The sequence below is a fragment of the Aedes aegypti genome, chromosome 2 (assembly GCF_002204515.2).
Source record: "Aedes aegypti strain LVP_AGWG chromosome 2, AaegL5.0 Primary Assembly, whole genome shotgun sequence".
Taxonomy (NCBI): Eukaryota; Metazoa; Arthropoda; class Insecta; order Diptera; family Culicidae; genus Aedes; species Aedes aegypti.
The window spans coordinates 382,591,397-382,606,266 of NC_035108.1; the positions used below are offsets into that span (position 1 = coordinate 382,591,397).

The 14,870-nt window shown below is 41.3% G+C and overlaps 1 protein-coding gene across 3 annotated transcripts in view; it reads left to right on the forward strand.

The window, feature by feature from the left end:
- Positions 1–14,870, forward strand: part of LOC5566814 (zwei Ig domain protein zig-8) — a 193,053-nt gene that overhangs the window by 120,892 nt on the left and 57,291 nt on the right. For all 3 annotated transcript variants that reach the window (XM_021846889.1, XM_021846891.1, XM_021846890.1), the window contains 2 exons: positions 10,704–11,026; positions 13,223–13,339. In XM_021846889.1, coding sequence (XP_021702581.1) covers positions 10,704–11,026; positions 13,223–13,339 — 440 coding nt within the window. The remainder of the gene's footprint in view (positions 1–10,703; positions 11,027–13,222; positions 13,340–14,870) is intronic.

A 14,870-nucleotide genomic window follows, 5' to 3' on the forward strand; every position in this document is an offset into this window, starting at 1 on the left:
CTTTTTTGAGCGCAAATAATGGCGCGTACATGATTGGTTCGAGATTTCACAGATTTAAGTATGTTCAGGTGAACCCAAACTTTTGCACGATACACCATACTGAGGGGTGAACCCAAACTTTTGCACGATGACTTGACTGACTGTTTCATTGATTTTGAATACTTTCCAAATTTTTCCGCCAAAATTTCGTGGAGTCTCTTCAAAGAATATAAGATTACGATTCTAATGACACTTTGATTTAAAATTTTGGTCGACCCAATTCTGAGGAAATTAGATATGATTTTTCAGCGTATTTTTTGAAAAATGTCACAACTTTAAGTAAAAATTTAGTATACAAAATTCAAAAAATGTTTTTGGAAAAATACATACGAAGTAAGAATAACTCTTTGCCTTCCGAATGCGACTTAGAGAGTTTCAATTGGACGTGTAATCACAGAGATATGGACAGAACACTTTTGCTTGTTTTTTAGGGGGTGAACCCAAACTTATGCACGGGAGTGTATCTCGCTTTCATCTGCTCAGTAACAACGAGCTACGCCCGTGGTTACCAATGGCTTTAAGGGCGTTATCTCAGAGTATGCGAGATATTCTGTTGTTTTTTTATAATTTTAAATGGAGTATATGCTGCTATTACGGTAATAACATTTCTCTTATCGAACTCTAAAATAAGGTTTGGTACTTAAATGTAAATTCTATTTAATAATTGATTTTCGTTTCAATTGTAACATTAACTATAAATTACACAGCGTAACAAAATTGACACTTTTGCGTGTCTCAAGGATCAAATTATGTGTCTCTAGTAGATTTAGGGTTGCTGAATCTGATGCCATTCTCAGAAATTTTCCATCACGTCACAATTTTTAGCTACAGGTCACCAAAGTTGTATAAAACACTGGTTTTATTGATGTTTACATTAAATTTAAGGTATGATTCATCAAACTTTTTTGTGATATAATCTACCAAACATGCAAAATAGGACTTGAACTTTCAATTTAGATACAAATTAGTTGAAATTTCACGATAAAATTTAGTTTTAATCGATTTTTTTCAACATGCTTGCAATCTTCATATAAAATTCTTTTACTGAACCACCAAAAAATAACATTTTACCATCGAAAATATTATGAACTTTGTTGGTAAGTATTGTTTTATACATGAAGTTTGAATTCTGTGACAAATTGAGCAAATAAATTGCCGTACAAGTTGGCAAACTTGCATGCAAGTTGACTAAAACAGTCAAATTTTGCATTTTCAACAGTCAATATCTCAAAAACTAGACGTGCCATGATATTTCTGAAAACGGCAATGGACTCAGCAACCCTTAATTTAATAAATAGCGGTATTTTGGTGTTTGAGACAAAATCGTGTTCAGCAGTGTTATAAATTTAAGCTAAAATGACATGATATTATAATTTATTGTTTTGCTGTATAAAATTATCTGCCGCTTTTGATCAGCTTTCACCCACTGTGCACCATCGGGGAAAACGGAAAAACCTCCAACAAGCGCAATCCGCATAGCAGTCCAGTGCGTGAGCGAAACAATCTGCCGGGGTCGACTCTTGTTTCGAACAGGAAAATTAGAATGTTAAATTTAATTTTCCGCTGGGTTATGCTTCCTGGCTTGGGTCATATTTTTTTTTTTTTCATCCTCATTTATAATGACGAAGCTATGTTTTATTCATTGTTCTTATTCTCGCAGGCAGCGAGAGTGAGCTATAGCAGCAGCCAGCGCACTAATGCTTGACTTTTCTTGAACGAAGCGTAGGATTTGCAGGCTCGGTGTACAAAAGAGTTTCGCTGCCAGCGTGTTGCATTCTGATGCTGAATCTATTCAAAGGGATGTGGAAAAAAACGTTACTACGGTAATTCTTTTACCTTGAGGCGTCGCACCATTTCGTCATAGGGTGCAACAATTGTTGTGTGTTTTTTCGTCTTCCGTAGGACTTTACGGTCCTAGAGTAATTTGGCCTTCCAAACAAAGACACAGATTTTTTCATTAGCATTCTCACAAATTGACAAATTGAAAATCATTCTTCGCCTGGTATTGCATGTGTTTATGGTGTGATAGGCACAAAAGTTCTTTTTGCGTTACAATTCGATTAAATTTGCTATTAGAAAAGAATACTTACTTAATTCATATCGAACACACCTTGTCCGGATTGTCAATCCAAAGATTCACACACTAGGTCATTTGGAAGCCCGAGTTCCTTCATCTTACTTTCAAATACAATGAAGCTGCAGTTGACACAAAAAACAGGTGTCAAATAGAATAGTAAAATTATAGTAGTTTACGAGAAAACTCTCTTTGTTCAATTTATTGATCGTTGGAAACTTCATCATATAGAGTTGACTCTTGCTAGTTTTACACAATACCTGAAAATAAGTGATGGCACAGCATGACAATATGACTTTGAATAGCGAACCTTAACGGTGTTGAATGCTTGCCATGCAGGATTTGCCGTTTATATCGGTGGTAGGTCATTTGGCATAAAGCCGTTTGGCATAAGGTCGTTTGGCATATAGTCATTTGGCATAAAGTCGTTTGGCATAATGGTTGTTTGGCATAATGAGTCTGAAACCAAGAATTTCTCAATTTTTCGTTTTTAAGTTTCTATTCAACCTTTCTTAAGACATCAGGCTTGTTTTGGAGTCAATTGATTCAAAATGACACTTTATTCAACAATCATTCGCTCTTGAATAAATTTAAGCATATTAGGAAAGTTATTTCCAATAGTATTTGTTCGGTTTCACCTAAATGAGCTTTATAGATTAGGGACCGATACCTCTTATCGAGTGGAGAGTTTCTCAAACTCTCTCTCAGCACACGATAGTAGATCGGGTGGTCAGCACCCCGATGTCCACTCAGTCTTTAGTTTTTCGCTAGCCACCGGTGAAGGCATACGTCGGTCAATAAAGCACGTAATTCCACTATAGTGATCCAATAAAGTGTCGGTTTTAATGGACATAATGAAGGTGTTCCTTAGTGAAGAGTTCTGTTTGATCTTTCGACCTTGACACTTGCTTTTGCCGGGGCGAGCGACGAGGGCAGGATCAAACATGTCGCGCGTTGGTCTAGTAAGTAAAAAAGTGGCGTGATCGGTGAGTTCGGTTGGAGTAACTGAAAAAGTGCCGCGATCGGTTAGTTCTGTTTGATCCTTCGACCTTGACGCTTGCGCCTGGGCAGTGCGTCAAGAAAGCCCGAACAGTTTTTTTTTATTCTTTTTGGGTCGCGCGCTTATTTTTTTTCCTGAGTGCTTTTTTATAGCCGAGCAAACGAGTGAAGCCGAAAGTGGATTGTGGCTGCTCAGTCAAGGATGACGGATCAATTGGTGAGCTCGTTTCATGCTACTATTTCTAATCTATAAAATATGTATGACTGCACATTCAATCGTTACAATGGTGGGATGTAAATATGATTTTTCAACAAACTATGGATGGTTCGTCACTGTGAGTGTCGACACAAACTCTGATTCATGTTTTATTTATGTTTAACATTTTTTTTTTCAGAACACCTCTTATATACCTTAATTTTTGTAATTAAAAAAACTTTGAATGGTTCGACACTGTAAGTGTCGGCATAAGAATAAGAGTATTCTATGATGTCCCAACCAATCGAGTTTTTTGTTTCTTTTCAAATGAGTAAAATATAATAACACATGCTTTCGTCCTGACAGCTGTAGGAATATTACATTTAGGTATTTGTTCAACAAACTTTGAATGGTTCGTCACCTCAAGTGTCGGCATAATTTTCCTCTACATAGAAATTGTTCATATCAAATGAAAATATTATATTTACGTATAAGCATGTATATATCTCACAAATCATTGTTTATCATGGTCTAATCGCTTATCAAAGTGAATCATATGACCCAACGATCCTCCCCATTAACAAACATCCCTCCCAGTAACCTTTGTGGAGATGCAGAGGCAAACACGGTCTCCAAAAAGCAAAGGTTACACACTAACATTCCTTCCCCCAATCCCACCTGACTGCAAGGACGTGGCCGGCGCCGTTATTGACCCTGTATAAATAGAGGCACTGAATTATGCACACTGAAGAATAAAATGGCAATCCCAGCCGAACTTCTAGTTGATTCTTTGTGCATTTTCACTGACTTCGGTCAATCACGGAATAGCAACCATTGATATGTGTAGTCAGTCTAAGCTAAGCTAAGCTAAGCTAATAATGAAGGTGTTTCTTAGTGAAGAATGTATCACGTTACTATAAGTACAAGTGCTGATGTGCTGTGCTCCCGATGAACTAAAGTGAACCACCACCATTCGCTGACCACGTATCGCCGATTTATGCATGTTTCCCGACCTAGGTGAGCCACGACCTGCCCAAACAGTATTTTATTATTTATCCAGAAATTACCCTTCTTTCAAATATTCATTCTTCTTTTGAGTTTCGCTATTGGAACAAATTTTTGCACTGAAGATTTTTATGTATTCAGCACAAATTTAACCTTCTTTTAATTGTTCTATTTTTTTTTTCATCTAAATATGATGTAACCATAATTATAGGGATGAAAACTGTTAATTTCAATTTTAATAAATTTCTCCTTCTTGTATGCATAGGCTGTTCTTTTTTTTTTTTTTTTTTTTTTAAGGCACTCCGTGCTCGTGGCCACTACTGTGCCGGAATCAGTTTATCTGTATCTTCCTTACCGATACAGTTCTATTTTTAACTAATCTATATTTACATCTGCTTTCACTCTCTTCTGCTCTTTTGCTCTCACACCGAGCAGGTAGGAGAGTGCTCTGCTGTTGGTCCAATCGATTTCCATAAGCCATAGTCCATTGCTCTCGCGGTGGTTCGTTTTGCCGTGTTCCTGAGTCGTTTGAGGCTAGCTGCCTGCGAAGTGGGTCAGTTTGTCTCAGTCACCATCTGAAACTGACGGAGGATGGATGTGCTCCCCTCCTAAGCACGGTCCTCCGTGCGGCGTCTTCTGGTGGCTGGACGGGTTATTTTTTTTTTTTGGAGGGGCTGGGAATTGAATCCATGACCTTCCGCTTATGAAGCGAAAGCGTAACCTCAAGGCTACGGACCCCCCTAGGCTGTTCTTTGGAGCTATATTTTTAAGGTATTTTTTTGTTTCCAAATGACAATCGACAACATTGATCTGCTCAAATTATTAGCGAAAAGAGAAATCGTTTACTGCAGTTCCTTCGATGGGTTGTGCTTCTTTTCCCCGAATGTTGATTCCCCGAATGTCGTTTCTCCGAACGCCAGTTCCCCGAATATCCCGTACCCCGACAAGCCCACTTTCCCGAAAAGTTTTAGCTCTCATAATTGTCGTAACTTATTACATTTCAGGGTGGTGAACGAACTGACCATCTAATATGCACCCTTTTTTATTTAATTGGCGGTTCTTTCGAGTTTTACTGTCCTCAGCATTTTTGCCAACATTCATTTCATTTATTTAGTTAACATCTACACAGATAACACTGAATCAACAATTTCACGCCACAATACTCGGTTCGTGGCCGCATCTCTCCATCCTCGGTTCTGCCCCACGCTCGCCAAATCGATACGCACTTGATCCGCCCACCTAGCTCGCTGCGCTCCACGCCTTCTTGTACCAACCGGATCCGAAGCGAACACCATCTTTGCAGGGTTGCTGTCCGGCATTCTTGGTACATGCCCTGCCCATCGTATCCTTCCAGCTTTGGCCACCTTCTGGATACTGGGTTCGCCGTAGAGTTGGGCGAGCTCGTGGTTCATCCTTCGCCGCCACACACCGTTCTCCTGCACACCGCCGAAGATCGTCCTAAGCACCCGACGTTCGAAGACTCCAAGTGCTTGCAAGTCCTCCTCGAGCATCGTCCACGTTTCATGCCCGTAGAGGACTACCGGTCTTATGAGCGTTTTGTACATGGTACATTTGGTGCGGGCGTGAATCTTTTTTGACCGCAGCTTCTTCTGGAGGCCATAGTAGGCCCGACTTCCACTGATGATGCGCCTCCGTATTTCACGGCTAACGTTATTGTCAGCCGTCAGCAAGAATCCAAGGTAGACGAACTCGTCGACCACCTCGAACGTATCCCCGTCTATCGTAACACTGCTACCTAGGCGAGCCCTGTCGCGCTCGGCCCCACCAGCTAGCATGTACTTTGTCTTGGCCGCATTCACCACCAGTCCAACTTTTGCTGCCTCGCGTTTCAGGCGAGTGTACAGGTCTGCCACCTTTTCAAATGTTCGGCCGACGATGTCCATATCATCCGCGAAGCAAACAAATTGACTGGATCTCGTAAAAATCGTACCCCGGCTGTTAAGCCCGGCTCTCCGCATAACACCTTCTAGCGCAATATTGAACAACAGGCACGAAAGTCCATCACCTTGTCGTAGTCCCCGGTGGGATCCAAACGAACTGGAGTGTTCGCCTGAAACCTTCACACAATTTTGCACACCTTCCATCGTCACACTTATCAGTCTCGTGAGCTTCCCGGGAAAGCTGTTCTCGTCCATGATTTTCCATAGCTCTACGCGGTCGATACTGTCGTTTTCCGCCTTGAAATCGATGAAAAGGTGATGCGTTGGGACCTGGTATTCACGACATTTTTGGAGGATTTGCCGTACAGTAAAGATCTGGTCCGTTGTCGATCGGCCGTCAACGAAGCCGGCTTGATAACTTCCCACGAACTCGTTTACTACGGGTGACAAACGACGGAAGATGATCTGGGATAGTACTTTGTAGGCCGCATTTAGAATGGTGATCGCTCGAAAGTTCTCACAGTCTAACTTGTCGCCTTTCTTGTAGATGGGGCAGATTACCCCTTCCTTCCACTCCTCCGGTAGCTGTTCTGTTTCCCAGATTGTGCCTATCAGGCGGTGCAGACAAATGGCCAGCCTTTCCGGACCCATCTTTATGAGTTCAGCTCCGATACCATCCTTACCAGCAGCTTTATTGTTCTTGAGCTGGTGAATGGCATCCTTAACCTCCCTCAAAGTGTGGGCTGGTTGGTTTCCATCTTCCGCAGTACTGACGAAGGCATTTCCTCCGTTGTCCCGTCCTTCATTGCCTGTGCTCTCAGCACCATTCAGGTGCTCGTCGAAGTGCTGCTTCCACCTTTCGATCACCTCACGCTCGTCCGTCAGAATGCTCCCATCCTTATCCCTGCACATCTCGGCTCGCGGCACGAAGCCGTTGCGGGATGCGTTGAGCTTCTGATAGAACCTACGCGTTTCCTGAGACCGGCACAGCTGTTCCATCTCCTCGCACTCCGTCTCCTCCAGGCGGCGTTTTTTCTCCCGAAAGAGGCGGGTCTGCTGTTGCCGTTTCCGTTTATAGCGTTCCACGTTCTGCCGGGTCCCTTGCTGCAGCATGACCGCCCGCGCTGCATTCTTCTCCTTCAAAACCTCCTGGCACTCCTCGTCGAACCAATCGTTCCGTCGACTTCGTCCCACGTACCCGGCGTTGCTCTCAGCTGCATCGTTGATGGCTGCTTTTACTGTTCTCCAGCAGTCCTCAAGAGGGGCTTCGTCCAGCTCACCCTCTTCCGGTAATGCAGCCTTGAGTTGCTGCGCGTATGCCGCTGCGACATCCGGTTGCTTGAGATAGTGGTCAGAGTCGATGTTAGCGCCACGATAGGTCCTGACGTCGATAATGTCGGAGAAGTGCCGACCATCAATCAGAACGTGGTCGATTTGCGATTCTGTATGCTGTGGTGATCTCCAGGTGTATCGGAACGGAAGGCTGTGCTGGAAGTAGGTGCTACGAATGGCCATATTCTTGGAGGCGGCAAAATCAATTAGTCGTAGGCCGTTTTCGTTCGTCAGCCGGTGGGCGCTGAACTTTTCAATCGTCGGTCTGAATTCCTCCTCCTGGCCAACCTGAGCGTTTAGATCTCCTATGATGATTTTGACGTCGTGGCTTGGGCAACTGTCGTACTCGCGTTCAAGCTGCGCGTAAAAAGCGTCTTTATCATCATCAGTGCTTCCGGAGTGAGGGCTGTGGACGTTTATTATGCTGAAGTTGAAGAACCGGCCTTTGATCCTCAACTTGCACATTCTCTCATTGATCGGCCACCACCCGATCACGCGCCTCTGCATATCACCCATCACTATAAAAGCTGTTCCCAGCTCATGTGTATTGCCGCAGCTCTGGTAGATGGTATGGTTACCTCTAAACGTTCGCACCATTGATCCCTTCCAACACACTTCCTGCAACGCTACGATGCCGAATCCACGGTCCTTCAGCACGTCGGCGAGTATGCGTGTGCTCCCGATGAAGTTGAGAGATTTACAGTTCCACGTACCGAGCTTCCAATCGCTAGTCCCTTTACGTCGCTGTGGTCTTCGCCGATTGTCCCGGTTCGTATTCTCTCGTTGATTATTCGTTGCTTGATTTTTTTTACGGTTGGCTTGCAGGGCCTGACACCAACCCCCTAGATTTCCGGAGGACCATTCCCCCTAAATGTTCGGAGGACCATAGTGCGCAGTTTAGCTTAGAGTCCTTCTCTGGCACTCGGACGATGATCAGCCGCCCCTGACATGGGGAACAGACGCTGTTGTGAGCCGTTCCTAACATGGAGTACAGACGCTCAAGGTTTGCAGAAGCAAAAGCAAACCCCCCCTTCCCTGTCAGCATACGACCAAAATTCCCACCGGGGGTTGGTTACCCGATCTTCCCTAAGGTTACTCGTACCCCGGCCAGTACCGCGAGGAGGTAGGGATAGGAGTTGCTGGGCAAGAGGCTGAGGACCGCACAAAGGGGTCTATTTTATTCCTTCAGGTACGCGAGGTACCAATGGTACGCCATGCCCAGCCATTTTCCAACATGTGTTTAACCGAGAATGACAGAACACTTCCTTCTTTTGACTGTTTATCGTTCTTTCTCGTCACCATTTTTCGAGGTAACCAGTCGTTCGGGGAAAAATAGCACAATCACTTCGATGATTCTGAACGCACTTTTTAAATCTTATCGTTTTATTATGCCGCAATAATTTTTGGCGTCCATTCTTCTATTGGTTTAATTATAAATTTTGCCTTCTTTTAAAAATAGGCTGTTCTTTATACATATACTGTCTTGCATTTTATTATTTATAAAAGCTAAATGTTGACCATTTTTATATTTTGCTGTTTTATCAATTCTTGCTAGGTGTGTTGGTAGAATGATAATTATTTTAGAACCTGCCAATATTCAACATATACTTTTTTGGGGCAAACGCGTGATCTTCTTCCGAAATATGCTGGAAAAAATATTATTTCAATCACAAATTTTCTCTTCTCTCGATAATAGACGATGTTTTTGATGTACACTTCCAAAATTAGAATTTACATTTAACCGTTTGAATAGTTTTGCCAAAAATATTTTCTTTTAAAGATGTGTTGTTCTTTTGAGCTATGCTGTGAAAAGATTTTTTGGGTTAGAGCCTTAAACATTTTTAACGAAAAGTAAGCTACTCTCGTATATAGGCTATTTTTGCATTAGGTCGCATTGATAGATCTTTGGATTAGAGCATTTGATATTTTGCAAAATAAATTCCATTCTTTTATCAAGTAATTTTCATCGAGTGATACGTCCAAACTGGGACTGAGCTTGATCTGCAGCGAAATATTCTATGAGCGTTACCTTGATGCATAACTGCGAACTTTCTTTGCCAATTTACTGTTTTCAAATATGTATATCGCAGCAAGCTCAAAGAGATGTAGAGACCCGTCACGAGTTTTGTTTAGTAATGCTCTCTAATGTCAAAACAATTTTTGAAATTCTTAGCTTGGAAAATCTCTGAACGAACAACACGCTTTTTTAGAACCTACCAAAATGTTTTGCAATGGGCTCGGTGGTGTTGATCTCAATAAAAGCTTTAAAAATGTCGATATTTATTTTAAGTCAATCATTATGCCAAACGACCATTATGCCAAACGACCATTATGCCAAACGACTTTATGCCAAACGAACTTATGCCAAACTGTACCCCGTTTATATCGTATATTTTCAGAAAATCGTTTTACATTTTCGCTCCAATCACGTTTTTTCACGTTAAAAAATCTGTCTATTTATATTTTCGCATACATTCAGCACTAAAACTACCATGTTTTTAAATTGGAATGCAGTTTTTCAGTTTTTTTAGAGTAAAAAAGCAACACAATTTCACTGACTTTTTTTTTTAATTTTTGTCAGTACATTGACATTTCAGTCTATTTCATCATCTACCCAAGAGGAGATGAAAGGGGAAAAAATGGGCATCCAAGTTGCGCGTCATCTTATTTAGTAAATACCATGAAGGTTGGGCGATTGCCTATATAAAGTAATCCAAGATCTGTATTACTTTAGTGTTCCATCAGACCAGAGCCTCTCAAGTTGCTATCTAAGCTGCCACAGATGATGTGAAGAGCATTGACATCACTGCCCACAATTAGCGGAAGGCCTTTGCTTTATAGTATACGACCACTCGTTCGAAATCATCCGTTGGCTCTCCTCAACAAAAATTGAAAATTCAGTGTAATGGATTTGGACATATTTGTAGTTCTGTAGAGAAAATTTCAGCTCAATTGCTTGAAGACCATGACAAAGTTGAATATTTTGAATGAAAATTGACATGTGCTGCTATAATTCAGAACAGCTCTGTATGATCAACCTAGTAATTAGCATTATTGTTTTTCTGCCCGCCCGGTCTATTTCTAAAAATAAAAATAAAAATCGAAACAATACATCCGTATGTCTAAATCCTCCCATTTTTTCGTTCTCATTTCCCAGGAATATCAAGTTCACTGCGGTCGTCGGCCGATGAGCGCCACCAGTATCGTGCGGCAGATTCTGCCACTTCCGCAGCCTCTTCTCGAGAATCAGAACAACTACAGCACCCAGAGGCATCGCCACTGCTCGTCGCCGAGTCACAGATCCTCGGTTCGCTGGAAACCGCAGAGAACGAGATTTACGACTCGGATGAGAGCAATCTGCTGCGAACTCCGTTGGACCGGGGCCCGTACTTTGATTTATCAGCGTCCAAAAACATTACGGCCCTGGTCGGCAAAACGGCCTACCTGAACTGTCGGGTGAAAAACCTCGGCAACAAAACGGTGAGCATAACTTTTGTTTTTCGCTGTTTAAAATTGACAACTTACAACCGCAGACAAACAGACGTAACACTTGGATCAAATTTATTCAAAATTCATCGGTTAGTTCACATTGTCCTCAACATGTGGTGAGACAAGAAGACCTGGAGATGGCGGTAGTGTGAAACGTCAAACATAAAGAAGAAAGATGGGTGCGCCTCGTATTTTTCATATTTCGCACATAGCAAATAATCGTTAATGAATGGTTGATGGAAATTTCGTCATTGTTACGTCTTTTTGTCTGTGGTACAACGGTCTCTCCATGAAGAATGCTAATAGGTACCGCGCACATGTAGCCCGATAGCAAATGGGATTCTGGATAATTGGTTCGCAATGTAATGCAGGAACAATCACAGGGCTTTTCAAGGTTCAGCGAAATGAAAATAATGCGGACTCTCTGTACGCAGAAAACGCAAACGTTTTACATGGGAGACTGCTTTAGCCAAATCATTGTTGAATGCATAGATTCATAGCGTGCCAGTGATTGTTTATGGTTGATCGTGGGAATTTGGAAACATACAACTAGGTTGCATTTCTAGAGAATTTTCAATGACAATCTCGTTCAAAAGAAACTGTGAAATATATTTTTTTATCGTTCTTTTCTCTGATTTGTGATTGTGTTGGAAAACAGAATAACAATGTCGCGTATTAGCTTAGCTTTAGCTTAGACTGACTACACATATCAATGGTTGCTATTCCGTGATTGACCGAAGTCAGTGAAAATGCACAAAGAATCAACTAGAAGTTCGGCTGGGATTGGCCATAATCTTCTTCAGTGTGCATAATTCAGTGCCTCTATTTATACAGGGTCAATAACGGCGCCGGCCACGTCCTTGCAGTCAAGTGGGATTGGGGGAAGGAATGTTAGTGTGTAACCTTTGCTTTTTGGAGACCGTGTTTGCCTCTGCATCTCCACAAAGGTTACTGGGAGGGATGTTTGTTAATGGGGAGGATCGTTGGGTCATATGATTCACTTTGATAAGCGATTAGACCATGATAAACAATGATTTGTGAGATATATACATGCTTATAAGTAAATATAATATTTTCATTTGATATGAATAATTTCTATGTAGAGGAAAATTATGTCGACACTTGAGGTGACGAACCATTCAAAGTTTGTTGAACAAATACCTAAATGTAATATTCCTACAGCTGTCAGGACGAAAGCATGTGTTATTATATTTTACTCATTTGAAAAGAAACAAAAAACTCGATTGGTTGGGACATCATAGAACACTCTTATTCTTATGCCGACACTTACAGTGGCGAACCATCCAAAGTTTGTTGAATAAAGTGAACCTTTCGCAAGTCTACACTTGTAGTGTCGAACCATTCAAAGTTTTTTTAATTACAAAAATAAAGGTATATAAGAGGTGTTCTGAAAAAAAAATGTTAAACATACATAAATCACGAATCAGAGTTTGTGTCGACACTCACAGTGACGAACCATCCATAGTTTGTTGAAAAATCATATTTACATCCCACCATTGTAACGATTGAATGTGCAGTCATACATATTTTATAGATTAGAAATAGTAGCATGAAACGAGCTCACCAATTGATCCGTTATCCTTGACTGAGCAGCCACAATCCACTTTCGGCTTCACTCGTTTGCTCGGCTATAAAAAAGCACTCAGGAAAAAAAAATAAGCGCGCGACCCAAAAAGAATAAAAAAAAACTGTTCGGGCTTTCTTGACGCACTGCCCAGGAGCAAGCGTCAAGGTCGAAGGATCAAACAGAACTAACCGATCGCGGCACTTTTTCACTTACTAGACCAACGCGCGACATGTTTGATCCTGCCCTCGTCGCTTGCCCCGGGAAAAGCAAGTGTCAAGGTCGAAAGATCAAACAGAACTCCAGAATAACAATGTCGCGTATTGGCTATAAAATAATGATTGATTTTTTGGAATATTTTGTGCGATATTACCACACATTTTTGTGTTACTTTCAAACAATACAATTCAAACGGATTATAGAGAAAAACTAATTATTCAAACTTCTAGAACAGATGTTCCCAATCTTTTTAACATTGTTTTTGAAGAACATTCTTGCGTTTAATTATAAGATTGGTATTTTAAAAAAAAAACGTGTAATGCCTTTTTGAATCGTCAAAACGCCAAATCCTGTGGTCACTTATATTTTCATTTTTTTTACAGGTTTCCTGGGTTCGGCATCGAGACATCCATCTTCTTACAGTAGGTAGATTTACTTATACGTCGGATCAGAGGTTCCAGAGTGTGCACAATCCACAGACGGACGATTGGTCGTTACAGGTAAGCTGCAATTTTTTTTTGCTGTGTCGTCCGATTTGGACACGGCTCGGACCTATGTAGATCCATCTCGCCAGCTGCAAATTTATGTTTGTGTTCCATTCGATAAAATATTGCATGCTTATCTATTGTAGCATCTATGACACGAGTCATAGAGGGTATCAAAAATAAACTACATAATTTTCAATGAATGCTAACGACTCCTTATTCATGAATTTTGTAGGGTCATAGGTCAGGACTTTTGGCTAAAGACCACGGATCCGATATATAACGTCTTTTCCAGCTTAAATTCAATCTAATCGTTGATTTTTTGACAGGTTTACTCTTGTTTCCAATGAAATGAATGCATAATGAAAAAAATCTTAGAATTTAGCTTCGTGATTGAGGTTATAACTTTCAGTCTTAAATTAAACTCAAAAAACGGATTTTTGCTTACATCCGACATTTCGGACACACATAATGAGCCTTTTTTCAAAGATTTAGCAACGTTCCGTTCTATCGATTTGCACACATATTGGTAACAATTGTCCAACAGCATAAATCGAATTCCCCCTTCGAAAACTGTCTGGGTCGCAGAACTGAAATACAGTTGTCTGTTTTGGTGCCACTTTTACTTTTTGGAAGCCATAACCTCAAACATCAGGGCCCAGATAGCCGTAGCGGTAAACGCGCAGCTTTTCAGCAAGACCAAGCTGAGGGTCGTGGGTTCGAATCCCACCGGTCGAGGGTCTTTTCGGGTTGGAAATTTTCTCGATTTCCCAGGGCATAGAGTATCTTCGTACCTGCCACACGATATACGCATGCAAAAATGGTCATTGGCATAGTAAGCTCTCAGTTAATAACTGTGGAAGTGCTCATAAGAACACTAAGCTGAGAAGCAGGCTCTGTCCCAGTGTGGACGTAACGCCAGAAAGAAGAAGAAGAAGAAGAACCTCAAACATCAACATAACAGTCGCACCTCCAAGAAAATATATAAGCTTGTGCCACCGAACTCTTTGGTCCTGGTATTCTAGCAAAGTCCCAAAACGGGCCAAATCCTCAAACTACTGACCAACGGCAATATTTCAGGTGGCCCTCAAGGTTTCTTTCGGTCTTTCTAAGTGTTTGTTAAGAATTGATTGGTGATTGGTATCGCACACATGAAGGAATGAAAAGAGCCCCTTCTGTGTTTTATTTTATTACCATCACTTTAACCTAATTACCGGAGCAAGGGAAGATCATTCGTAACACTACAATTTGTACCTTTAGACCTCTTGTACCTTTTAAAACTCTTATTATTCTTTTACGTTATGCATCTTGATTTTGATAATCCTGTACTGACAAGCTAGGTTTCCATTATTATTATTATTATCTTTATTTAAGAGATTTTCAGTCCTAGGCTAGGTTTCCACTTTCGAAAGACTTACCAGGAATCCATGGCGGTGGTCTTCACCAGTGAAATAACCTGTCAAGGTTATTAATAACCCAATGATCATTTTCTTTTTTAATTCAACTTCAGATGCCAGGAGTGCCAACCTTCTAGCAAAGCATTTCC